Source organism: Salvelinus fontinalis, chromosome 39, assembly GCF_029448725.1.
Source record: "Salvelinus fontinalis isolate EN_2023a chromosome 39, ASM2944872v1, whole genome shotgun sequence".
In the NCBI taxonomy this organism is placed as follows: Eukaryota; Metazoa; Chordata; class Actinopteri; order Salmoniformes; family Salmonidae; genus Salvelinus; species Salvelinus fontinalis.
Genome location: NC_074703.1, coordinates 12,726,807 through 12,753,026, shown reverse-complemented (window position 1 = coordinate 12,753,026; position 26,220 = coordinate 12,726,807). Strand labels below are relative to the sequence as shown.

Below are 26,220 nucleotides of genomic sequence, written 5' to 3'. Positions count from 1 at the left end.
TTGAGCTGTTTTTAGAAAGTTTATTTGCGAGATCATCTCTCCCAGTGGAAAATGGATCAGAATGGTTTTCAATCTGAAGGTTTGTCCACCCAAACTAGCTTAATTGGGTATATAGCTCTGAGTGTTACTTACCTTTTACTTGGATGTCCTGTTGATGCCCTTGTCACTAAAATTGTCAGTCTCCTGCTACTGTTTATGAAATTAGACTTTCAGCCCCCATGACAGTTACCGGTATAATTATGTTTCTTGTAATTTTATTGCATATACATTCCGTTCAATGGAAAGGCAAGGAAAATATCAACGCTTTCTTGAAAATATTTTAATTTCATTGGCTACAAAACGGTTATATCTGGTTATATCTGGGACCGGATTCCGGTTATATCTGGGACCGGAAACAGTTCAAGGATTTCTTCCCTAGTGTAAAATGTATTGCAGCGACACTGTGCGGTGCCTTTTCAACTTCACAGGTTTCAGACATCGAGACATGTGGCCGAGACGTTCTTAAATGTATAACGAGTTAGCAGTGCAATCTATTCGGCTATGTCCAGGTTCTCTTCTAGCTTTGGAGACTAACCAATACACGGAAATAAGTGGGACAACAAAAAATAAACAACCAGGCCAATTTTCTAGCTATTGATTTAGCTTCGGGTAAGTCAACAAACACGTAGCTAGCTAACCAATTTAGCAAGCAAAAGTATCGTTAGTAAAAAAAAAAAATTAAAAAAATATCGTTAGCTGCTAGCTAGGTAGCTGTTATCGTGGCTAATATAGCGTCTGTACTGTAGGCCAGGCCAGTCTCGTTAGCCAATAAAGTTGAATAATTAACTAGCTAGCTATGAACATGTTTCTTGTTACTGACCTAAATACAATTACGTTGTTACTAGCCAGCTAACAGCTGACTAGCCTATATCAACCAAAAGTAGTGAGGTAAATTAGCTGACTAGCGCCTGATCATGACCATCTTGTTACCGTTATCTGAATTGCAAACTAGCCAGCTAACGCTAGTTAACTTAGTTATCAAACTAGTAGAAAGAACAAGTAGCTAGTTAACCAGCGAAACAGAGGTTAGTTGACGTTTGAGGGGGACTAGTACACACTAATAGTAGAAGTTGAAGGGTCGTGTTACATCACACATGGGCCACATCAAAGTTTAAATTGTTAACGTCAGCGACCGCAGGACATTCCATAATGTTTACTAAATTAAATGGCAACTTACGTGACAGCTAGCTGCGTGGTATTTGGTAGCTAGCTGGACAGAAAATAAAATACAAGACCACAACTCGCCAAATTTACTATATGGTAGGAAGCTAGCTGACTAGCTGTTTAAATTAAATAATCCAAGATGGCATTGGATGATAAAGAACATGGCTAGTTAACGCTTAGTTATTTTAGCAGCTGACATGGTAGAGAATGTTGGCCTCAGTGACCAGTGTAACCCATTTAATTTGAATCTCTGTGCCTCTGTCCAGGCCTGCCTGTATTTTAGCCAGAGCTGACAGACTGGCTAAGCAAGGCCTTTTGTGGTACCCTTGCCACTGTGGGAAACCCGTTTGCTCTGGCTTTCACTGGAGGGTGTTGTTTTGCTTCCTGATTGAGGTTAAATGCAGAAGCCAAAATTAAGTTGACTGCATTCAGCGGTACAAACTTTCCTGTTGCTCCACTCACCAAGCAGACGTTGACTTATAAACTGGCTATGTACACTTTGTGACTTTGTTTATTTAATTTAACCTTTATTTAACTAGGCAAGTCGGTTAAGAACAAATTCCTATTTACAATGGACGGCCTACCCTGGCCAAACCCTAACCCGGACAACGCTGGGCCAATTGTGTGTCGCCCTATGGGACTCCCAATCCAATCATGGCCGGTTGTGATACAGCCTGGAATCGAACCAGGGTCTGTAGTGACGCCTCTAGCACTGAGATGCAGTGCCTAAGACCGCTGCGACAATCGGGAGATCTCCTGACATCTCCAGTCTCCTGCTTCATCTGCTGGTCAGGAGCCCGGTTAGCTAGCGATCCACTATTCAAGTATGTTTGTTTCTTCTATTGGACGCGGAGACCGAGAGATATCCTTGGCCAAATCAGCCTTTCATTCAAGTAGTTACTCGCCAGACACATGCTGGCTTAGACGAGACCATTTGTTCACATTTGCTGGGCTTATGCAGATGCAGTTTAAAGTTTTGTCTTATGTGCGGGATAGGCATGGTATACATCGTCCAACTTAAGCTCACTTGCAGGTTCCTTCTCGACAATGCAACAATAAGAAATGGTACAAAAGGGGCCTCCCGAGTGGCGCAGTGGTCTAGGGCACTGCATTGCAGCGCTAGCTGCGCCACCAGAGACCCTGACTCTGCGTGCAATGAACGCAAGAGAAGTGACACAATTTCACCTGGTTAATATTGCCTGCTAACCTGGATTTCTTTTAGCTAAATATGCAGATAAAAAAAATATATTCTTCTGTGTATTGATTTCAAGAAAGGCATTGATGTTTATGGTTAGGTACACGTTGGAGCAACGACAGTCCTTTTTTGCGAATGCGCACTGCATCGATTATATGCAATGCAGGACACGCTAGATAAACTAGTAATATCATCAACCATGTGTAGTTATAACTAGTGATTATGATTGATTGTTTTTTATAAGATAAGTTTAATGCTAGCTAGCAACTTACCTTGGCTTCTTACTGCATTCGCGTAAGAGGCGGGCTCCTCGTGAGGCAGGTGGTTAGAGCGTTGGGCTAGTTAACCGTAAGGTTGCAAGATTGAATCCCTGAGCTGACACGGTAAAAATCTGTCATTCTGCCCCTGAGCAAGGCAGTTAACCCACCTTTCCTAGGCCGTCATTGAAAATAAGAATGTGTTCTTAACTGACTTGCCTAGTTAAAGGTAAAAAGAAAAAAACGTCCAAAATTACCAATTTCCGATTGTTATGAAAACTTGAAATCGGCCCTAATTAATCGTCCATTCCGATTAATCGGTCGACCTCTTATATGTTTGGCAGCATGAGTGAAGGATGCTTTGTTACGAAATAGGAAGCCAATTCTAGATTTAATTTTGGATTGGAGATGCTTAATGTGAGTCTGGAAGGAGAGTTTACAGTCTAATATTGATCAGTGATCGGTTGAAGAGCATGCATTTAGTTTTGCTTGCATTTTAGAGCAGTTGGAGGCCACGGAAGGAGTGTTGTATGGCATTGAAGCTCGTCTGGATGTTTGTTAACACAGTGTCCAAAGAAGGGCCAGAAGTATACAGAATGGTGTCGTCTGCGTAGAGGTGGATCAGAGAATCACCAGCAGCAAGAGCGACATCATTGATGAATACAGAGAAAAGAGTCGGCCTGAGAATTGAACCCTGTGGCACTCCCATAGAGACTGCCAGAGGTCCGGACAACAGGCCCTCCGATTTGACACACTGAACTCTATCAGAGAAGTAGTTGGTGAACCAGGCGAGGCAGTCATTTGAGAAACCAAGGCTGTTGAGTCTGACGATTTAGAATGAGGTGATTGACAGAGTCGAAAGCCTTGGCCAGGTCGATATAGACAGCTGCACAGTAGTCTTTAACTTCTTCTGGCTGCAAGCCCGACATCGGTACACTTATGACAACAGCCAGCTCAAGTGCAGGGCGCGAAATTCAAAATATATATACTTAAAAAAAAATATTTAACTTTCACACATTAACAAGTCCAATACAGCATATGAAAGGTACACATCTTGTGAATCCAGCCAACATGTCCGATTTTTAAAATGTTTTACACGTTAGACACAATATGTAAATCTATTAGCTAACCACGTTAGCAAAAGACACCACTTTTTTTACTCCAACAGTTTTTATAAATAGCCACTAACCAAGAAACAACTTCATCAGATGACAGTCTGATAACATATTTATTGTATAGCATATGTTTTGTCAGAAAAATGTGCATATTTCAGGTATAAATCATAGTTTACATTGCAGCTACAGTCAGAAATTGCACCAAAAGCAGCCATAAAACTTACAGACACCAACGTCAAATACCTAATTACTCATCATAAAACATTTCTGAAAAATACATAGTGTGCGCGCTAGCCGGGTGGCACGTCACTCTCCATGTCAACAAACGGAAGAGAACGGAACACGGCAAAACTCCCGAAAAAATTTCAATAATCTGATGAAACTATATTGAAAAAACATACTTTACGATGATATGGTGACATGTATCAAATAAAATCAAAGCCGGAGATTGTAGTCGCCTATAACGGCAGCTAAACAAAAGGCAATCCCACTGTCCAGCTCGCGCTCTTCAGAGTACCGAAAATGGTGGACACGTCATTCCAAGATGATGTGTTCCATCTCAGACCAAGATAATCACCTCATTTTTTCTTTCACAGCCTCTTGACACCCAGGGTAAGGTGTATTACGTGCATGTATACTAATAGGTCTCGGGCCCATATATAGGCAGGAAGAAGAACAGAGCATCGATTTCAGACTTTCCACCTTCTGGTCAGGAAATGTGCTGCAGAATGAGTTCTGTTTCACTCCGAGAAATAATTCAAACGGTTTTAGAAACTAGAGTGTTTTCTATCCAATAGTAATAATAATATGCATATTGTACGAGCAAGAATTGAGTACGAGGCCGTTTGAAATGGGCACATTTTATCTGGCTACTCAATACTGCCCCTTGCAGCCCAAACTGGTTAATCGATGGCAGTTATGATATCGTTTAGGACCTTGAGCGGGCTGAGGTGCACACATGACCAGCTCGGAAACCAGATTGCATAGTGGAGAAGGTACAGTGTGATTCTAAATGGTCGGTGATCTGTTTGTTATCTTGTCTTTCGAAGACTTTAGAAAGGCAGGGCAGGATGGATATAGGTCTATAACAGTTTGGGTCTAGAGTGTCCTCCTTTGAAAAGGGGGATGACCGCGGCAGCTTTCCAATCTTTGGGGATCTCAGGCGACACGAAAGCGATTGAACAGGCTAGTAATAGGGGTTGCAACAATTGTGGTGGATAATTTTAGAAAGAGAGGGTCCAGATTGTCTAGCCCAGTTGATTTGTAGTGGTCCAGAATTTGCAGCTCTTTCAGAACATCAGCTATCTGGTTTTGGGTGAAGGAGAAACGGGGGGCTTGGGCAAGTTACTGCGGGGGATGCATAGCTGTTGGCCGGGGTAGGGGTAGCCAGGTGGAAAGCATGGCCAGCCGTAGAAAAATACTTATTGAAATTCTTGATGATCATGGTGACAGTGTTTCCTAGCCTCAGTGCCGTGGGCAGCTGGGAGGAGGTGCTCTTATTCTCCATGGACTTTAGTGTCCCAAAACATTTTGGAAAATGCAAATTTCTGTTAGAAAAGCAAAGGCTAGCTTTTTCAAACTGACTGTTTGTATTGGTTCTTAACTTCCCTGAAAAGTTGCATATCGCTGGGGCTATTCGATGCTAATGCAGTACGCCACAGGATGTTTTTGTGCTTGCTGGTCAAGGACAGTCAAGTCTGGAGTGAACCAAGGGCTATATCTGTTCTTAGTTGAATATTTTTTGAATGGGGCATGCTTATTTAAGATGGTGAGGAAAGCACTTTTAAAGAATAAACAGGCATCCTCTACTGGGATGAGGCCAATATCCAGTTGTGCTAAGTTGTGGAGAATCACAGCAGTCTGATTGCTTGTAGATAGAAACTGTATCTGAGCTTGTTGGTGTCAGACCTCATGCTCCGATACCGTCTACCCGACGGTAAGGGAGAGAACAGCGCGTGTGTGGGATCCTTGATGCTGCGTGCCTACCTCAGGCACTGTTTCGAGTAGATATCCTGGATGAGTGAAAGCATCAGTGATGTACTGGGCCGCCTTCACCCACATAGGATTATAGTTTATTTACATTTGTCATTTAGTAGACGCTCTTATCCAGAGCAGCTTACAGTTGGTATATTCATCTTACGCTTGCTAGGTGGGACAACCACATAGCTTAGTCATAGTTAGTAAATTTTTCCTCAGTCAAGTGATCTTGTAGTGGATGCGAGCTTCGACTGGAAGCCAGTGGAGCGTGCAGACGAGCGGGGTGACATGGGACAACTTGGGATGGTTGAACACCAGGTGGGCTGTGCCGTTCTGTATAAGTTGCAGGGGTTTGATGGGACAAGTGTGGAGTCCAACCAACACCGACTTGCAGTAGTCCAGACGGGAGATGACAAGTGCCCGGATTAGGACCTGTGCCGCTTCCTGTGTGTGACAGTGTCGTACTCTACCGATGTTGTAGCATGAACTTGCAGGAGCGAGTTTCTGCTTTGATGTTTGCAGACAGAAATTATTAATGACTGGGCAGGAATATAGTACAGTTGAAGTCGGAAGTTTACATACACTCAGGTTGGAGTCATTAAAATTTGTTTTTCAACCACTCCACAAATTTCTTGTTAACAACCTATACTTTTGGCAAGTCGGTTAGGACATCTACTGTGTGCATAACTCAAGCAATTTTTCCAACAATTGTTAGACAGATTATTTCACTTATAATTCACTATCACAATTCCAGTGGGTCAGAAGTTTACATACACTAAGTTGACTGTGCCTTTAAACAGCTTGGAAAATTCCAGAAAATGTCATGGCTTTAGAAGCTTCTGATAGGCTAATTGACATAATTTGAGTCAATTGGAGGTGTACCTGTGGATGTATTTCAAGGCCTACCTTCAAACTCAGTGCCTCTTTGCTTGACATCATAGGAAAATCTAAATAAAATCAGCCAAGACCTCAGATAAGGAATTGTAGACCTTCACAAGTCTGGTTCATCCTTGGGAGAAATTTCCAAATGCCTGAAGGTTCCACGTTCATCTGTACAAACAATAGTACGCAGGTATAAACACCATGGGACCACGCAGCCATCATACCGCTCAGGAGGGAGACACGTTCTGTCTCCTAGAGATGAATGTACTTGTGCGTAAAGTGCAAATCAATCCCAGAACAACAGCAAAGGACCATGTGAAGATGCTGGAAGCAACAGGTACAAAAGTATCTATATCCAGAGTTAAACGAATCCTATATCGACATAACATGAAAGGCCCCTCAGCAAGGAAGAAGCCACTGCTCCAAAACCGTCATAAAAAAAAGCCAGACTACAGTTTGCAACTGCACATGGGGATAAAGATAGTACTTTTTGGAGAAATGTCCTCTGGTCTGATGAAACAAAAATAGAACTGTTTGGCCATAATGACCATCGTTATGTTTGGAGGAAAAGGGGGGCGGCTTGCAAGCCGAAGAACACCATCCCAACTGTGAAGCACGGGGCTGGCAGCATCCTGTTGTGGGGGTGCTTTGCTGCAGGAGGGATTGGTGCATTTCACAAAATAGATAGAATCATGAGGTAGGAAATTATGTGGATATATTGAAGCAACATCTCAAGACATCAGTCAGGATGTTAAAGCTTGGTCGCAAATGGGTCTTCCAAATGAACAATGACCCCAAGCATACTTTCAAAGTTGTGGCAAAATGGCTTAAGGACAACAAAGTCAAGGTATTGGAGTGGCCATCACAAAGCCCTGATCTCAATCCCATAGAAGATTTGTGGGCAGAACTGAAAAAGTGTGTGCGAGCAAGGAGGCCTGCAAACCTGACTCAGTTACACCAGCTCTGTCAGGAGGAATGGGCCAAAATTCACTCAACTTATGGCTTGAATAAATAAAAAATGAAATGGAACACACTCAAGAAAAAACAAATTGCTTATGCTAACTCTAGATGCAGAAACAAATGATACTTTAGTGAAACTTTCCTGAACTTGCTGCAAATGATGTACAAAACACCAAATGTCAGAATAAGGCTAAATGGTACATTATTCTCTAGGGTTCCCGCCACTATGGATGAAATAAAACCATAGTGTCGTATCTGGATACAAACTAAATACAGGGAAATCAGAACTAATTACTGTAGGTCAACCAATATGCCAAGACATCAAAACTAAGTTTAAACTTAAATGGGATCAAAATAAACTGAAATACTTATTGATTACTATCCCCCAAGACTTGACTTTGCAATTCTGGGAAACCAGTTAAACAGGAACTACCTACAAATATGGACATTGGTGCATTTTAAAATTAACAGGAAGACTTTAAACTATTAAAATTAATGTCCTCCCACGATTTTATTCCTGTTCCAGAATCTATCAAACTATTACTCAACACTTTTAAACAGTAGGATAAACTCCTGAGTAAATTCATATGGGGAGGATGAACAGTCCGTGTCCAACTTAAAACAATCAAACAATGTAAATAAGCAGGGGGACTAGCATTACCAAACCTAATGAATTATTATATAGCTGACCAACAAAAATACATTTTTTGTTTGGATAAACCCGGCATCAACAGCTAAATGGAATCCACCAAATGGAAAAACTATAAGAGCACCCATATTTATGACGACAATCAATGCACACACTAGGAAGATAGAAAATACCTGTATAAATAATACTATAAAGATCTGGACAAAGATCACCAAAATAAAAGGCATCTAAACAGACCTGATCTACCTGCGAGAAATTGTAATGGACGGCGACTTTAAGCGAAGCATGATTGATGATACATTTAAATTATGGGCTGCCCGGGTATCATTAGATGTTCACAGACAAGGGGATAGATACATGAATACCTATAAAAATATATATATTTTACAATTACTTACAAGTGAGAAGTTCTTACTAAAGCAGTGGGACCAAATAAAACACTTAGTGATAAAAAGGACATTCTCAAATGCAGGAAAATGAAATGAAAATCGAGGACTGTTTAATTTTATCGCTTGCTCTCAATGACATCACCAGTCAATTCTATATTAAACCCCCAAAAAATGTTGCTAGCGTAACGTTACGGTATTTTAGCCAAAAGTATTGCATATATCTATAAATAGGGTTGGCTAGACTTCCAGAATTACAAGTTGGCTAGCAAGGTACCTTGGCGTTTTTTTGGGGACGATCTGATGAGAATCTGAGGAAGATGGGTAACTTTTTGTAACTTGTTAATTATTTGATCAAATATTGAATTTGGCCTTTAATACGATAGCCCATAGAAACGCATTGAGTAACACATTCATAAAAGACAGTCCAAAAAGAAATCATAAGGACTGTCCTATATCTAGGAGATATAAGAAGGCTCAGGAAATATTTTTTGTTTTTTGGATGCATAATTAACCTCTTATATTTGTTGGCACAAAACTACCTCCATACTTCCATTAGTTTGTATGGGCCACCTTCAGACGAGTCCTGTGACACTTGTGGGGGTCGTATAGCAAAACAGAGAACATCGCCGTGTTCGTGAGAGTCTCCCCTTTCCATAGAGTAGTAATAGTTTGTAGGCCGTTCGGACGCTACAGACGTTTTCGTGAGAAGAAAGATTTTTGGGATGTCTCATGGTCTGACAAACACAGCTATAGCTCGTCCACCTTCCACCGCAGATGCGGAAAGCCGACATAGTCGGATGCGGTGGATTGCGACGCAGGCCATGCAAAAATACTGATATCTCTAGTTTAAACTGACAGATTTAAAATGTTTTTTAGTGTTACTTAAATTGACACACAGGTGTGTCAATAGACTCTTAAGGATTAAGTTGGCCATTGTGTAAATAATGCATTAAAGTTGATGGAAAACTTGCTTGACAATTTGGTTACACACACATCTCAAGTTCAATGTAATTAAGTGATGGCACAGTGACTGGGTTGTTAACAAGAATCTCTCATACATTTTTATTTCCAGGGGTCATCTGGTCATTAGGGACAAAGCAATACTGTGCCAAAGATGACGGGTGAATCGGGAAATGGTAAGTAACTGCCAGCCAGTCATCATGAATAAGATCTATCAGTGGGCTTTGGCACCATGGTTTAATTTAATCGTCTCTACTCTCAAGTTTGTTCTTGAATGACAAGCTGTTGTGCCACCTCTCTCTGGTTGTCAGACGGACAGACCCCAGAGGGCGACCCGGAGCCGGAAGAGGCGGAGCGGTGTCCTATCTGCCTGGGCGCCCTGGGCCGCTGTGTCCTGGCCATGCCCGACAGCTGCTGCCATTTATTCTGCCTCAGCTGCCTCCTCAGATGGGCAGAGGTAAGCACCATGTACTGTCCTACCCCCTAGACACATCACTCTCATTGGCAACAGATAGTGCTGCAACTGGCAAGTTGTCTATTGTGATAAGCCATGGTCTTACTCCCGGTGAGGCTCAGGAGACGATACATGGCTAAGATGTGTGTAGACTGATGTTTTTTTTTGTCTGTGTTTTTAAGTTGCAGGCAGTTCCATCCTGCCCAGTGGACAGGCAGCCTTTCAATGTTGTCTACAAACGTGACGCTGTGCTGGGATGTGTGACGGTAAGCAGGGGTTTCTCCACTGGCTCTACCTTCTATGTTTCACGATTTATAAATTACATTCACAAGCTATATTATAGCTTTAGTCACTATGCAGGGAGAATTTACGTGCTGTGACTTCAGTTGTCATGTGAATCTCAGGTTCCTGTGAAGAAGAGGGTCAGCCAATCAGAGCCAGAGAAGTGTGGCTGCACAGACCCGGAAGCCAGTGGCTGTTTGTTAAAGTGAGTAGAGGTCTTGCGTTAGTGAAAAGGTTGCCCTGCTGCAGAGTTAACCTGACAAAGACCCTTTGTGGTCGAAACGTTGTCTTTAAACTTGGGGAGCATTCAAACAGTGTGTAGCTTAATGGCAGTCACTTTGCAGTGCATTATTATATTCATTTTTTTACCACATTTTCATTTTTTTTTTGTTGGAGGTGGGGGTTACAGGTATAATATACATGTTAATTTACACACTTAGTTTATACCACATGTACCTGTACTCCTAAAGGATAATAACACTAAGAAATACATAGAGAAATTATTATATTGATCACACAGGATTTTGTAGTAATACAATTGGTATGTAAAGAAACAGAGGTGCCCCCCCCACCACCCAAAATCATGTTTTCCACCCCTTCCCACCCAGCCTAGCAACACAGGTTGGGTGTCAGTTCCCCCCCATATCTCTATCTGTAGTTATTTGGCGAATTTAGTTGTGACTGATACAAACCTTTTGAATTTCTTAGAAATCAAAAAGTTGCACAAAAAGCTTGCACTCTGTTCCTTGCCTCAGGCTGCGTACCCTGTTCTCGCAAGTGTTCATATTTTCACCCATCAGACTATTTTCAATTTTAATTTGTTTTTACTAATATGTCAAATTAGTTTTGATTTAGAATGGCCCATTATCAAATGGGTAGGAAGGAACAGGGGCAGGGGAAAAACACGTAATCCATATGCACTCAAATCGCGAATGGAGGCCGCGCGTTCCCGCAGGTTAAATTATGCCGGGTAGGCTACTTTGGTTTTATAGCGGAGCAGCTGAGAAATAAATATAGTAGCAGCTGGGATCCTCCTCTTTTTAGTGGCAACCATCAAAACTCTGCTTTCACACAGGATTGCATATAGAAATGTCTGGGCTTATAAGAACACTTATTTCACTTTGCGGATCAACCACTCTTTGAGGAGTATGCATCCTTGCTGCGTGGCAGGTGATATTCCGCCGAAACTCTTTATGCCACAGGCTCTCCAACCAACCATGTTCCTGCAGCTAGGGACAATACAGCCCTGAGTACCAGGCCATTAGCGACCTGATGGTTGTAAGCGATTTGGGTACTACCAACTCATGTCCAGATTGCATAAGAGGAGATTACTGTGACCCCACGGTCACGTCGAATTTAACTGCGGTCATTACAACCCTAGTTGGGAGTTGGGGACAATTTCATCGTAAAACTTTTCCTTGGTGTTCAGACTGTATTTAACAAACTTAAAATGTATAAGTTAATGGTTAGGACACCAAGGTTGTATTTTTCTATATTCAATTCTTGTTAAATGGTTGTTCAGATTCACTTAGCTCTTTGGACCATACTTTTTTAATGGCGAGCACAGAATGAGCTTTCCAAAAGTTGTTTATGTATTTTATAGATTAATTATTTTTGGGAACCCAGATCATTTATTTATAAATCTTGTCATTGGCATAGCTGACCTAAATTTGTAAATATAGAAAAAAGGAGTCGCTTGGTAATGTGTATGTCTTTCAGATCTTGAAATGTTCTCAAACCATTGCTGTCCATGATATCGGCAAGGGTAGTGATTACATATTTGGACCATTAGGGGGATGCAAAAGGCCGCCCTCCAGATCACAAGGCATTATTGTGAAATAATTGAGTATGGGCATGCCATTTTGATTCACAGTTGCATTGTTTTTCAATTTTGCGGCAAAATAGAAATTGTGTAAGCAATAATAGGACCAAAGCGTAGTTGACATTAAGCGATATCAGTGAAGACCACCTCTTCCGGGGCAATGGGATACACCATATTTGTCTCTCTACTCAGCCAGGGGGTGGAAGAATCAAGTCTAAACAAATTTAGGATGGGCTGAAATGCTAGTGCCTCGAAATACAATTAAAAGTTTGGTACGGTTATAGAGGTCGACCGATTAATCAGAATGGCCGATTAATTAGGGCCGATTTCAAGTTTTCATAACAATCGGAAATCTGTGTTTTTTGACACCGAATTGGCCTATTTTTTTTTTTTTTACACCTTTATTTAACTAGGCAAGTCAGTTAACCTCTGGGATCGTTTGGGACGCTAGCTTACCACCTCGCCAACAGCCAGTGAAATTGCAGGGCGCCAAATTCAAACAGAAATCTCATGATTAAAATATACCATTTTAAAGGTAATCTTGTTGTTAGTCCCACCAAAGTGTCCGATTTCAAATAGGCTTTTCAGCGAAAGCACCACAAACGATTATGTTAGGTCACCACCAACTTACAGAAAAATTCTGCAATTTTTCCAGCCAAAGAGAAGAGTCACAAAAAGCACAAATAGAGATAAAATGAATCACTAACCTTTTGATGATCTTCATCAGATGACACTCATAGGACTTCATGTTACACAATACATATGTCTTGTTCGATTAAGTTCATATTTATATCAAAAAACCTCCGTTTACATTGGCGCCATGTTCAGAAATGCCTCCAAAATATCTGGAGAAATTGCAGAGAGCCACGTCAAATAACAGAAATACTCATCATAAACTTTGATGAAAGATACATGTTTTACATAGAATTAAAGATACTTGTTCTTAATGCAACCGCTGTGTCAGATTTCAAAAAGCTTTACGGCAAAACACAATATTCAATAAACTGAAAACATCGTTCAGCCACAAAAGCAAGCCATACAGTTACCTGCCAAATTGTGCAGTCGACAAAACTCATAAAAAGCATTATAAATCTTCACTTACCTTTGCTGATCTTCGTCGGAATGTACTCCCAGGACTCCCACAAGAAATGTTAGTTTTGTTCGATTACGTCCATATTTATGTCCCAATACCTCCGTTTTTTTCGCGCGTTTAGTTCACTATTCCAAAGGCACAATGCGCGAGCGCAAAATCCAAACGAAAAGTCAAGAGTTCCATTACGGTTTGTAGAAACATGTCAAACGATGTTTACAATCAATCCTTAGGGTCTTTTTATAATAAATCTTCAATAATATTCCAACCAGACAATAGCGTATTCCACGCAGTAAACAACTCATTGGCCTCAGCCTAGTCCACTTGTTGAAACAGCTCTTATTTGACCCCCTTCCACAATAGAAGCCTCAAACAAACTTTCTAATGACTGTTGACATCTGCTGGAAGCCTTGGGAAGTGCAATCTGACCCCATAGACACAGCATATTGGATAGGCAATCACTTAAATGAAACTACAAACCTCAGATTTCCCACTTCCTGGTTGGATTTATCTCAGGTTTTCGCCTGCCATATGAGTTCTGTTATACTCACAGACATTATTTTAACATTTTTGGAAACTTTAGAGTTTTCTATCCAAATCTACTACTTGTATGCATATCATAGCTTCTGGGCCTGGGTAACAAGCAGTTTACTCTGGGCACCTTATTCATCCAAGCTACTCAATAATGCCCCTTTCCCAAAGAAGTTAACTACACATGGTTGATGATATTACTAGTTTATCTAGCGTGTCCTGCGTTGCATATAATCGATGCGGTGCGCATTTGCGAAAAAGGACTGTCGTTGCTCCAACGTGTACCTAACCATAAACATCAATGCCTTTCTTAAAATCAATACACAAGTATATATTTTTAAACCGAGGCAGTCATTTGAGAAGCCAAGGCTGTTGAGTCTGCCGATAAGAATGAGGTGATTGACAGAGTCGAAAGCCTTGGCCAGGTCGATGAAGACGACTGCACAGTACTGTATTTTATCGATGGCGGTTATGATATCATTTAGGACCTTGAGCGTGGCTGAGGTGCACCCATGACCAGCTCGGAAACCAGATTGCATAGTGGAGAAGGTACGGTGGGATTCTAAATGGTCGGTGACCTGTTTGTTAACTTGGCTTTCAAAGATTTTAGAAAGGCAGGGCAGGATGGATATAGGTCTATAACAGTTTGGGTCTAGAGTGTCCTCCTTTGAAAAGGGGGAGGACCACGGCAGCTTTCCAACCTTTGGGGATCTCAGACGATACAAAAGAGAGGTTGAACAGGCTAGTAATAGGGTTTGCAACAATTGTGGTGGATAATTTTAGAAAGAGAGGGTCCAGATTGTCTAGCCCAGCTGATTTGTAGTGATCCAGATTTTGCAACTCTTTCAGAACATCAGCTATCTGGATTTGGGTGAAGGAGAAGCGGGGGGGGGCTTGGGCAAGTTGCTGCAGAGGGTGCTGAGCTGTTGTGTGAAGGAGAAGCGGGGGGGGGGCTTGGGCAAGTTGCTGCAGAGGGTGCTGAGCTGTTGGCCGGGGTAGGGGTAGCCAGGTGGAAAGCATGGCCAGCTGTAGAAAAATGCTTATTGAAATTATCGATTATCGTAGATTTATCAGTGGTGACAGTGTTTCCTAGCCTCAGTGCAGTGGCCACCTGCTAGTTGTTTCTCCACCTTAATATGGTGTTATATGTTAACAATTATTTTAAAATATACTCCGTGGCCAGTTTATTACGTACTCCCATCTAGTACTGGGTCAGACCGCCCTCAGCCTCCAGTTCAGCTGGAATTCTTCGGGGCATGGAAACGTTGCTCAATTGCTATCAAGAGACCTTGTGTGCCAGGACAATAGTCCCCACGAGTTGTGTGTTCCGAGATGCCGTTCTTCACACCACTGTTGTACTGCGCCGTTATTTGCCTGTTTGTGGCCCGCATGTTAGCTTGCACGATTCTTGCCATTCTTCTTTGACCCCCTCATCAACAAGCTGTTTTTGCCCACAGGACCTGCCACTGACTGAATGTTTTTTGTTTGTCACACCATTTTCTGTAAACCATAGACCAGGGTCCCCCCCCCCCCCCCCCCCACACACACACACAGTTTTCTTAGCACAAAAATGTAAACAAGGTTTGAAATGATTATGTTTAGTCAAGTATCTGTTTGGGATTCTTGCAGTTAATTTTCAGTCTACAAATTAGTTATTATGTTCCAGCCCCCTGTTCTGGCCCCCTGACCATCCGGTCAAGAAAAAAATAGTCCTGTGGCTGAATCTAGTTGATGATCCCTGCCATAGACACGGTCGTGCATGAAAAGCCCAGGAGGCCGTCCGTTTCTGAGATACTGGAACCGGCGCGCCTGGCACCGACGATCATACCACGCTCAAAGTTACTTAGCCTGTCTGGCTCTGGCGTTCCGCCAGCGGAACTCCTCCCACATTCCACTGAAAAGGCAGATCGCGAAATTCAAAAGATATTTTTTTGAAATATTTAACTTTCACACATTAACAAGTCCAATACAGCAAATGAAAGATACACATCTTGTGAATCCAGTCAACATGTCCGATTTTTAAAATGTTTTACAGCGAAAACACCACATATATTTATGTTAGCTCACCACCAAATACAAAAAAGGACAGACATTTTTCACAGCAGAGGTAGCATGCACAAAGCCAACCTAACTAACCAAGAACCAACCAAACTAACCAACAAACAACTTCATCAGATGACAGTCTTATAACATGTTATTCAATAAATCTATGTTTTGTTCGAAAAATGTGCATATTTCAGGTATAAATCATAGTTTACATTGCAACTACAATCAGAAATTGCACCGAAAGCAGACAGAATAATTACAGACACCAACGTCAAATACCTAAATACTCATCATAAAACATTTCTGAAAAATCGATGGTGTACAGCAAATTAACATCTTGTGAATCCAGCCAATATTTCCGATTTTTTTGTGTTTTACAGCGAAAACACAATATAGCATTATATTAGCTTACTACAATGGCCTACCACACTACCGCATTCATTCATCAAGGCACGTTAGCGATAAGAATAGGTACGTTAGCGATAGCGAATAAACCAGCAAGATATATAATTTTGACTAACCTTGATAAGCTTCATCAGATGACAGTCTTATAACATCAGGTTATACATACACTTATGTTTTTTTCGAAAATGTGCATATTTAGAGCTGAAATCAGTGGTTATACATTGTGCTTACGTTGTGCTAACGTAGCATCTTTTTCCCACAACGTCCGGATATTTTTCTGACACACATATTCTGACCAAATAGCTATTCATAAACATAACAAAAAAATACATGTTGTATAGGAAATGATAGATACACTAGTTCTTAATGCAATCGCCGTGTTAGAATTCTAAAAATAACTTCATTACGACATCCAGCTTAGGTATAGCGAGAGAGTACCCAAAAGCTGGGCGCAAACGACTAGTTCACATGTACGACAGATATATGAAATAACATCATAGAATGGGTCCTACTTTTGCTGATCTTCCATCAGAATGTTGTACAAGGGGTCCTTAATCGTTGTTTGGTTTTAGAACAGCCTTTTTCCCTCTCGATTTAGCAAGCACACTTGCCAAGTGGCACGAATCTCTCCATCGTCAACAAACGGAAGAGAACGGAACACGGCAAAACTCCCGAACAAATTTCAATAATCTGATTAAACTATATTGAAAAAACATACTTTACGATGATATTGTCACATGTATCAAATAAAATCAAAGCCGGAGATATTAGTCGTCCATAACGTCAGCTTATCAGAAGGCAAATCCAGGTCCCTGCTCGCGCTCTCCAGAAAACAGGAAACTGGTGACACGTCATGCCAAGAGCTATGATTCGAGTCCAGATCAAGTTACACACTCAATTTCTTCTCTCACTGCTTGTCGACATCTAGTGGAAGACGTATGAAGTGCATCTAAACTAATAAATATCAAGGGCTTTAATAGGCAGCCCCTAGAAGAGTGCATCGATTTCAGATTTTCCACTTCCTGTCAGGAAGTTTGCTGCAAAACGAGTTCTGTTTTACTCACAGATATAATTCAAACGGTTTTAGAAACTAGAGAGTGTTTTCTATCCAATAGTAATAATAGTATGCATATTGTACGAGCAAGAATTGAGTACGAGGCCGTTTAAATTGGGCACGATTTTCCCCCAAAGTGAAAACAGCGCCCTCTGTCCTCAACAGGTTAGGTCACTCGTTTTGCCTATTCTAATGTTCATTCGAACAGTAACTGAATGCATCCATACCTGTCTGCCTGCTTAATATAGCAATTTCGTGAACCTAATAAACTGGCTAGGTGTAAGTCTGTTAATGTGAAGTTTCTTTGCAAAAGAAATTCACGATAAAGCCACGCGTTTCAATGCATGCCTCCTTTTATGACAAATGTAAAAAACTATTTATTTTTATTTTTAAGGAAACAAGGAGGAAGATGGAGGAGAACGAAGACGGAGAGGACATCAGAAGCCAAAGTCAAAGGCCTTATTCGGAAATGTATGTGCTTATTCTTCTCGCATAAATCCTCTTTCCTTCATTTGTTAGTATTTTATTCATGGTAAATTGTTTTCCCCAGGCAGCGATGATGAACCCTCTGTGTTGAGCAAAAAGAAGGTTAGTAATTTCAGACTCTTTGCAGGGGCATCCATTTCATAATAAATAATATGTACGGTTCTTGCAAGATTATATCGGTTTAGAGTCCAACTGTCCAGATATGTAATGCATGCGATGCAACTAAGAAACAAAAGTTTCACACTACACACGCATACCAACACAACACAAACACACATACAGTGCATTCTTTAAGTATTTAGACCCCTTGACTTTTTCCACATTTTGTTACGTTCCAGCCTTATTCTAAAATGGATTAAATAAATTGTTTTCCTCAATCTACATACAATACCCCATAATGACAAAGCGTAAACAGGTTTAGACATTTGTGTTTGTGTGTGTATGTATATATATGTATGTGTGTATGAAAATACCTTATTTACATAAGTATTAAGACACTTTGCTATGAGACTCGAAATTGAGCTCAGGTGCATCTTGTTTCTACAACTTGATTGGAGTCCACCTGTGGTGAATTAAATTGATTGGACATGATTTGGAAAGGCACACACCTGTCTAGATAAGGTTCCACAGTTGACAGTGCATGTCAGAGAAAAAACCACGCCATGAGGTTGAAGGAATTGTCCGTAGAGCTCCGAGACAGGATTGTGTCGAGGCACAGATCTGGGGAAGGGTACCAACACATTTCTGCAGCATTGAAGGTTCCCAAGAACACAATGGCCTCCAACATTCTTAAATGGAAAAAGTTTGGAACCACTAAGACTCTTCCTAGAGCTGGCCGCCTGGCCAAACTGAGAAATCGGGGGAGAAGGGCCTTAGTCATGGGGGTGACAAGAACCCAATGGTCACTCTAACAGAGTTCTACAGTTCCGCTGTGGAGATGGGAGAACCTTCCAGAATGACAACCATCTCTGCAGCACTCCACCAATCAGGCCTTTATGGTAGAGTGGCCAAACAGAAGCCACTACTCTTTAAAAGGCACATGACAGCCTGCTTGGAGTTTGCCAAAAGGCACCTAAAGGACTCAGCCCATGAGAAACAAGATTCTCTGGTCTGATCAAGATTGAACACTTGCCCTGAATGCCAAGCGTCACGTCTAGAGGAAACCTGCCACCATCCTTACGGTGAAGCATGGTGGTGGCAGCATCATGCTGTGGGGATGTTTTTCAGTGGCAGGGACTGGGAGACTAGTCAGGATGGAGGGAAAGATGAACACAACAAAGTACAGAGAGATCCTTGATGAAAACCTGCTCAGGCCCTCAGACTGTGGCAAAGGTTCAGCTTCGAACAGGACAACGACCCTAAGCATACAGCCAAGACAACGCAGGAGTGTATTCGGGACAAGTCTCTGAATGTCCTTGAGTGGCCCAGCCAGAGCCCGGACTTGAACCCGATCCAACATCTCTGGAGAGACCTGAAAATAGCTGTGCAGCGACGCTCCCCATCCAACCTGAGAGCTTGAGAGGTTCTGCAGAGCAGAATGGCAGAAACTCCCCAAATACAGGTCTGCCAATCTTGTAGCGTAATACCCAATAAGACTCAAGGCTGTAATCGCTGCCAAAGGTGCTTCAACAAATTCCTAAGTTAAGGGTCTGAATACTAATGTGAATATATTTCAGTTATATTTAATACATTTGCAGTAATGTCTAAACCCGTTTTTGCTTCGTCATTGTGTGTGTGTGTGTGTGTGTGTGTGTGTGTGTGGGGAAAAAACGATTTCAATTTTAGAATAAGGCTGTAATGTAACAAAATGTGGTGAAAGTCGAGGGGTCTGAATACTTTCTGAATGCACTGTACATAGACATTACACACGCCTACTCACACACTTACACATCATTTGCTGCTGCTACTCTTATTTATTTGACTCTTATTGTTATCTATCCTGATGCCTAGTCACTACCCTGCCTTCATGTACATATCTACCTCAAATACTGGTACATTGATATGGTACTGGTACTCCCCTGTATATATCTCCTTATGTATTTTATTGTATTCCTCTTGTGTTACTACTTTGTTTAAACTCTGCATTTTTAGGAAGGCCTAGTAAGCAAGCATTTCACTGTAAAATCTACACCAGTTGTATTCGGCACATTTGACATAACATTTGATTTTAGATTGTTGGTTAGAAATATGTTCAGCAGATCTAGCCTTTCCCATGTTCGTATTTGTTCAGCCAAGAGTTTTCGATAATACTCTGACATAGAATAAGTAGTATCAACGTGGCCCCCTGTCCTCATAGGCCCATTTGTTCCCACTGGGTGCTTGTCTGGTATTTGCAAACAGCCAATCCTCCTTTTGAACGGTTTTCTTTCTTTTCTAGGTGAGAGGACCTCTGTGCTCTTGGTCTGCGGCCCAGACAGGCACAGCAATGGGGACTATGACACAGTGCATGTGAGTAGGCCACTTCGTTAACATTTTGTTTTGCAGCTCACCGAGCAGAGACACAGTAACTACTTCTTATGGTACTTCACGATTTGTTGGAAACCCTGTTCTAATCATCATTGTCCTAGCAAAGTTGAAATAGATGAACTCTTTCTCTCTCAAGTTAATGTTTTTGACTTAAAAAAAGACAACCAGTGAAAGATGTCCTTTTTCTGTGTGTATATTGTGTCCTTTGTCTACTCTGCAGTGCAGAACCCATTTGGGTGCCCAAGGAGGAGCCGTCTGAGGATGACTGTAAACAGTGTAGCCGCAAAACACAGGACTGCCGATTTCTGCCTGTTGCTGTACCCGTTCCTGCCAGTGACAACTCGAGGTGAGTTGGTCCACACACAATTAATGTATGTAGATGGAGTGTGTGTATATATTATAGAGGTTGTAGGCTGAGTTAAATACCCTGTGCAAGGGGATAGTTTTTCAATAGAAACAGTGATTTTAAGTGTGTTTTTGTGAGTAGTGATTTTGAGTCCATTTTTGACAGTATGAATGAAATTGCTCAGTGTAATTTGTGGAGCTCTGATCTGATATTTCCTTCCCAGGCAGTTGTTCCATCCCTCTGAGTGGAGTAGCAGCCCCTTTCCTCTGAGACCCCTCTCACCGTTCTCTACTACTGCTTCACCTCTCGGCTCGGGGCATTTTGGTGAGTCCTGCTTTGAAATGCTTATCAACCATTTAGTGAGTCTGTTCAAAGGAAACCTCTTGCATTTTTCCCCCCCTCCCAAAACCCAGTATAAATGTTAGCTTGAATCACGGAGTGTGAATGAGATCACGCAAGGTGACTGACTGTAAGCTGCTTTGCTACACTAAGCTACATTGTGGCAGTAAACTACTTTTTCTGAATAATTTCCATCATGCGTGTGGGTTGTGCAGTACCCTGGCATCAGGCTACTGCACAAGGGTACTGTTTTGTGAAGGCACCAAAACCCAACCTTTTAATCAATAGGTTATGCCTAATTTTATGCTACATAAGACCATTGTTAAGTTTCTCACAATACTTCTAAAATTCATGATTATGTCTCATAATAGTCTTTCAGGGAAGAGTTTGCGCAGTCACCTGCCCCAAAGGAGAGGAGAAGAAGGGCACCTGTGGATCTGGCTCCAAAGGCCCCTCCAAACAGACAGAGGCCCTGACGACTAGGCGCTCTGGCCGCCACAGCAGGGCTGAGGAACAAGCTCCTACACAAGACCCTGCATCTTCGCAGTCCCATTCTTCAGATTCCGACACTTCCACAAACCCACCCACAAAAGCGGGCAAAAGCACCGCAGCCGCTGGTAAGAGGAAAGGCAAACGGGCAGCTCAACAAAAGCCCAGCGCCAAGAGGAAAGCCCCAGCTAGAAAAAAGGCCTCCAAAGTCGTCCTCAGTAGCCCAACAGGAAGTGAGGAAGAAGAGGAAGCCAAAGAGGAGGAGGAATTAGAACAGCAGAGGACAGAGGTAGAGGAAAGGGAGCAGCTCTCAGACACTGCAGTGAGCCCACAGGCTGTGCAGCGCAGCTCCAGCCCTACCGAGGAGGAAGGCCGTCCCGAACCTTCTGCTTGTGATGCCTTGAAGGACACTGAGGACCAGCCATGCGAAGATGATGATCTTTCTGAGGAAGAGAATTGTGGAAAGGAGGAAGAGGAGGATGGTGAGAAAGAGGACCAGAAATCATCGTCGTCAGATGTAGAGCTGAATACCCCTGGGCTCTCCCCCGACAGGGACCACGGAGTATGGGAGAAACACCCGGACCAAATAGAAGACCCAGAGAAAAGCAACTCACCCACCTCTTCCAAGTCACCAGAGAGACCATTGGAGAGCCCCCAGTCTGGACAGTCAGGACAACTTGGGGAGGAAGATGCTGACGCTGTGGAAGCCACTGCCGATCCAACAGAAGTGAAATCAGATGATGAAGCCTCAGTGGAGGAGGAGAAAGCAGAGGCCTCTCCCTGCCCCACTGCAGAGCCTGAATCTTGCTCTGGCTCTACTCGTTGTGACTCTCCAGATGGGAATGCGTCCCAGAAAGTTCAAGGCGCCTCAGAAGCAAAAGTGTCAGAGGAGGACAGGCATGATCCAAAGGATGTCAAAAATGAAAAACCAGCAGCCGGCAGCAAAGAGGACGGTCTGTCTGAGGATGGCACAGAAGCAATACCGATAGACTGTGATTCACCCAGCAGTGAGAGCAACACCAACCTGGCCTCTGATCCACCAAAAGAGACTGAAAGTATAGCTCACGAGTCCACAAGCCAGGCCCCGGAAGACAAGAGGAATGGTAGTAGGCAGGAGCGGGAGAGCTCGGTCGGAGAGGAAAAGGTAGAGGAAAGGAAGAATGGCAGGCAGCGCAAGTCGCGCTTCCACTCTGCTGCCACCACTTGGTCTCCCAAGAGAGAGTCGAAGCAGGATTCGTCGAGGAGGTCGCGGTCCAGATCTCGGGAGCGCAACAAGGAGCGCCAGGCCTCGGGCAGCCCCCCCTCCAGCCGCAGCAGGGAACGGGACGCTGAGAGGGATACCCCCAGGATGGGCCGTAGCCGTGACCGTAGCCGTGAGAGGAAAAACAGGAAGCGCTCTAAGAGTCGTTCCAGATCTAGTTCCAGGTCCAGAAACAGGTCCTACCGAAGAGGGGCATCCCCGGAGCGCCCGGACTCAGGGGGACAGTCACCACGGAAGAGGAATTGCTGGACTGGAGATGGATGGAGGGCTGGGCCGGGTAGCGACTCCTCTCGAAGGAATTTCCCAGAGAGGCCGGCCAGAGACGCGGGCCGCTCTGAAAACGGCGGCTTTGCAGATGTTTCCCCCAGCAGGGAAAATCCTGACTGGGTTATGGAGAAGGCGCGTGCTGACACAGAGGCCAGGGTGACAAGTGGCCCTCGCTGGGAAGATAAAAGCTGGGGCGGAGATCGTGAACGAGGCACAGGACGAGGCCGGGGCGCCTACGGAATCTCCAACCAACAGGGGGAGCAGGCAGAAAACCGCTGGCAGCCCAGAAACACATTCTCAGGGACCTCAAACAATTCAGGGAGCGATGCATACAGCCGATTCAACGAGAACCATGGCGGCCGCAGGAAGGAGCCTGAGATGGGCGAATCGATGATGGACCGCTCCGGCTGGTCATCAGCTTCCAGCTGGGCTGTGCGGAGGACACTCCCGGCAGACGTGCAGAACTATTACTCCAGGAGAGATCGAGGGGGAGGTGCAGGCTCTGGCAGCTGGAGCAGGCAGGAGGAGACGTCAACAGCAGGTCAGAACCCTTAGATTGTGTGCCATGGAGTGTATGCACTCATTACTGTTACTAGTTTCGCTGTGCATATCGAAATGGTATTGCTGATGTCTGTTGCGCAGTTGATGTGGATCCCACTTCTGCCACCAATGTAAAGCTTAATGATGTACATTAGGTAATCTAATATTATTCTTGATATTTGTTTTTATCTATTCAGACCCAGCTCAGAGTGAGACCAATGCCCAAGGAGAAGCTCCACCCGCCCTGAATGTCATGCCACCCCAACTGAACGTCCTGCATTACCCAATGGGCCCCCGAGGCCCACCTGTCAGCCTGCAACCACCCCCCTTCGGGATGCCTCCTCAGGTCCCCATGCACCTCCACTCCTCAGTGCCTCTCCTGCAGGTCCCTGTGACAGCTGCCCAGGGCCTCCCGCCACCACCACCACCACCACCTCCCATGCAGCACGGCAGCATGACAGCCATACAGGCAGATAGCCGCACAACACAGGTAAGGACAGGAGTATTTTGTATCCTTTGTCAAAATATAATCTCCTGGACCCAATCAATGTTTGAGTATTTTCACTTCTCTCATACTTGGCACTATCTACAGTTGATTGAATTATCCCGGAAATACACTTTCAGAAGTGTGTTGTATTTGCATAGTAGTGTGTCCCGGTTGGAGGGAATTGTCCCCCTGAATACCATGTCTCTTTCCCAGATGATGAGCAGCATGGCAGGCCATGGCAAAGCCCCCTTCATGCCCACCATGACCAAAGTAGGTGGCGCCACCACAGCCCAGGCCCACAGCATGGCCATGCCATCCTCCACCACCCAGCACAGCAGGGCGGCCCCCCCAGACAGCTCCAAGAAAGAAAAGGTAATGTCACCGCCACTAATAACAACCACAGCACCAGGCAATGTTCTCAATATTCTCAAGTGGCTTCCTATACTTTCTGTTTTGTATATACTGTGGGGAGCTACTTTGCTAGTGAATGATTTGTGTTTGCATTCTGACCCAGATAATTAATGATCCTTTTATTAGATTAGAACTAGATTTCTTAACTTGATATCTGCTTTAGAAACAACAGATCCATGAGAGAGCTGTCAATGAAGTGAAAGCAGCCATGAAACCCTACTACCAAAACAAGGACATCACCAAGGACGAGTACAAAGAGATTGTACGCAAAGCAGTTGAAAAAGTGAGTGGTTAAAAACCTCCAGTAACATTTTGACATTGGTATTTGAATTTAGCTTTCAGGAGTACAAAAACTGCTTAGCTTTCAGGAGTACACTTAGATTTTAGTAGTATAAAAAAGACTTCACATTTAGAGGTATCAAAAATACTTAGCTTTTAGGAGTATTAAAAATAAGATAAATAACCTAGCAGAACTCTTAGGGTGTCCAACAAATCAAAACAGTCTGTTTAGAATTTTTGATTTGCTGAGGGCATTTTACATTTCAGGTCTGCCACAGCAAGAGTGGAGAGGTGAACTCTGGGAAAGTGGCAAACTTGGTGAAGGCCTATGTGGACAAATACAAACACGCTCGCAAGAAATGAACCCTGACATCTGCTGAGGGGGAAACGATCTCAGCCCATCTGCTTAAGTGCAATTTCTACCAGGTGTAACACAGCCTCCCGGCTGACAGACTGGAGCCCGACTTTTGATATCTCTTACCTTGAATGAAGATTTTTCTATAGATTTCATATTTTGTTTAGAAATAATCCAATCGGAAACTGTAGTGTGAGAAGACCGTTATTTCAAGTAGAACTTGTGGCTTGGGAACTACTATGAAATAGATGCCCAGAGTAGCTGGAGCAGTAAGGTTAGCACCTGTTCTCTGGTGAGATGGACATGGTGCTATGGGTAGTACAGAGCAGAGCACCCTCTCGTGGAGCCAGCTGGTATGATGAATGTCTCCACCGGGGACCTCCTAATTACTTCTTAGTTAAAAAGTATTGTAATTGTTTCTCATTTTGTTTTATTTTATAAATATTATATTATGATCATTCTGGAGAAAGCCTAGGTAATAGTGCATTGCCTTTATGACTGTCTAGGCTGCATCACACGTGCAGCCCAATTCTGATATTTTTCCACTAATTGGTATTTTGACCAATCAGATCAGCTCTGGAAAAGATCTGATTGGTCAAAAGACCAATTAGTGGAAAAAATATCAGAATGCGTCCTTAGTCGTCACAGGTCAAAGCTTGTAGACTGGATATGTCTTTTTGAGTGTAATTGTATCAGGGACTTCATTGGTTGAGAGTTGGAGATGAGTTGTCCAATCAGCAGTGAATTTGTAGCGTACAGTATGGGTCTGGCAGATCAGGTGAAAACGGCCATGTCCCTTACTTGTTAAATGTGCTGCGTAAGCATTGTGCGAAATAACCAGAGAGCAATGAAATAAATGAGCTGCTTCATGTCTGGCTATGTGTGTATGTTTGTGGTCAATCATGGAAAAGTTATTGACCTCATCCATCAATTTTAACATCAGAATTTCTATTTTTTAAAGGTCCAATACAGCTGTTTTTCTCAATATCAAATAATTTTTGGGTAACTATTAAGTACTTTACTGTGGTTGTTTTAAAACATTATTTAAGAAAATATACATAAATAGCTTATTGGCAAAGAGTAATTTCTCAATCAAGAATTTAACTAGGACTGTCTGGGAAGAGGTCTGTGTGGGGAGGGGAAAACTGAAAGGTAGCTGTAATTAGCAGGCAGGCCAACACTCCATTCCACCTGTAATTAGCAGGCAGGCCAACACTCCATTC

General features: G+C 43.0%; 1 protein-coding gene across 2 annotated transcripts; it reads left to right on the top strand.

Annotated features, from left to right (window-relative positions):
- The first annotated feature begins 417 nt into the window (after positions 1–417).
- Positions 418–25,866, top strand: LOC129838760 (protein SCAF11-like). Of its 2 annotated transcripts, none has more exons than XM_055905921.1 (15): positions 418–648; positions 9,700–9,763; positions 9,899–10,044; positions 10,224–10,307; positions 10,446–10,528; positions 17,666–17,742; positions 17,822–17,859; positions 20,135–20,205; positions 20,444–20,569; positions 20,793–20,893; positions 21,280–23,466; positions 23,663–23,955; positions 24,166–24,324; positions 24,536–24,646; positions 24,910–25,866. In XM_055905921.1, exons 2-15 carry the CDS (start codon positions 9,742–9,744, stop codon positions 25,003–25,005), a joined length of 3,594 nt encoding a protein of 1,197 aa, XP_055761896.1. In that variant the 5' UTR covers positions 418–648; positions 9,700–9,741; the 3' UTR covers positions 25,006–25,866. The 2 variants fall into 2 exon arrangements, with proteins under 2 accessions (XP_055761896.1, XP_055761895.1); XM_055905920.1 differs by having other exon boundaries at positions 24,527–24,646.
- The last annotated feature ends 354 nt before the right edge of the window (positions 25,867–26,220 follow it).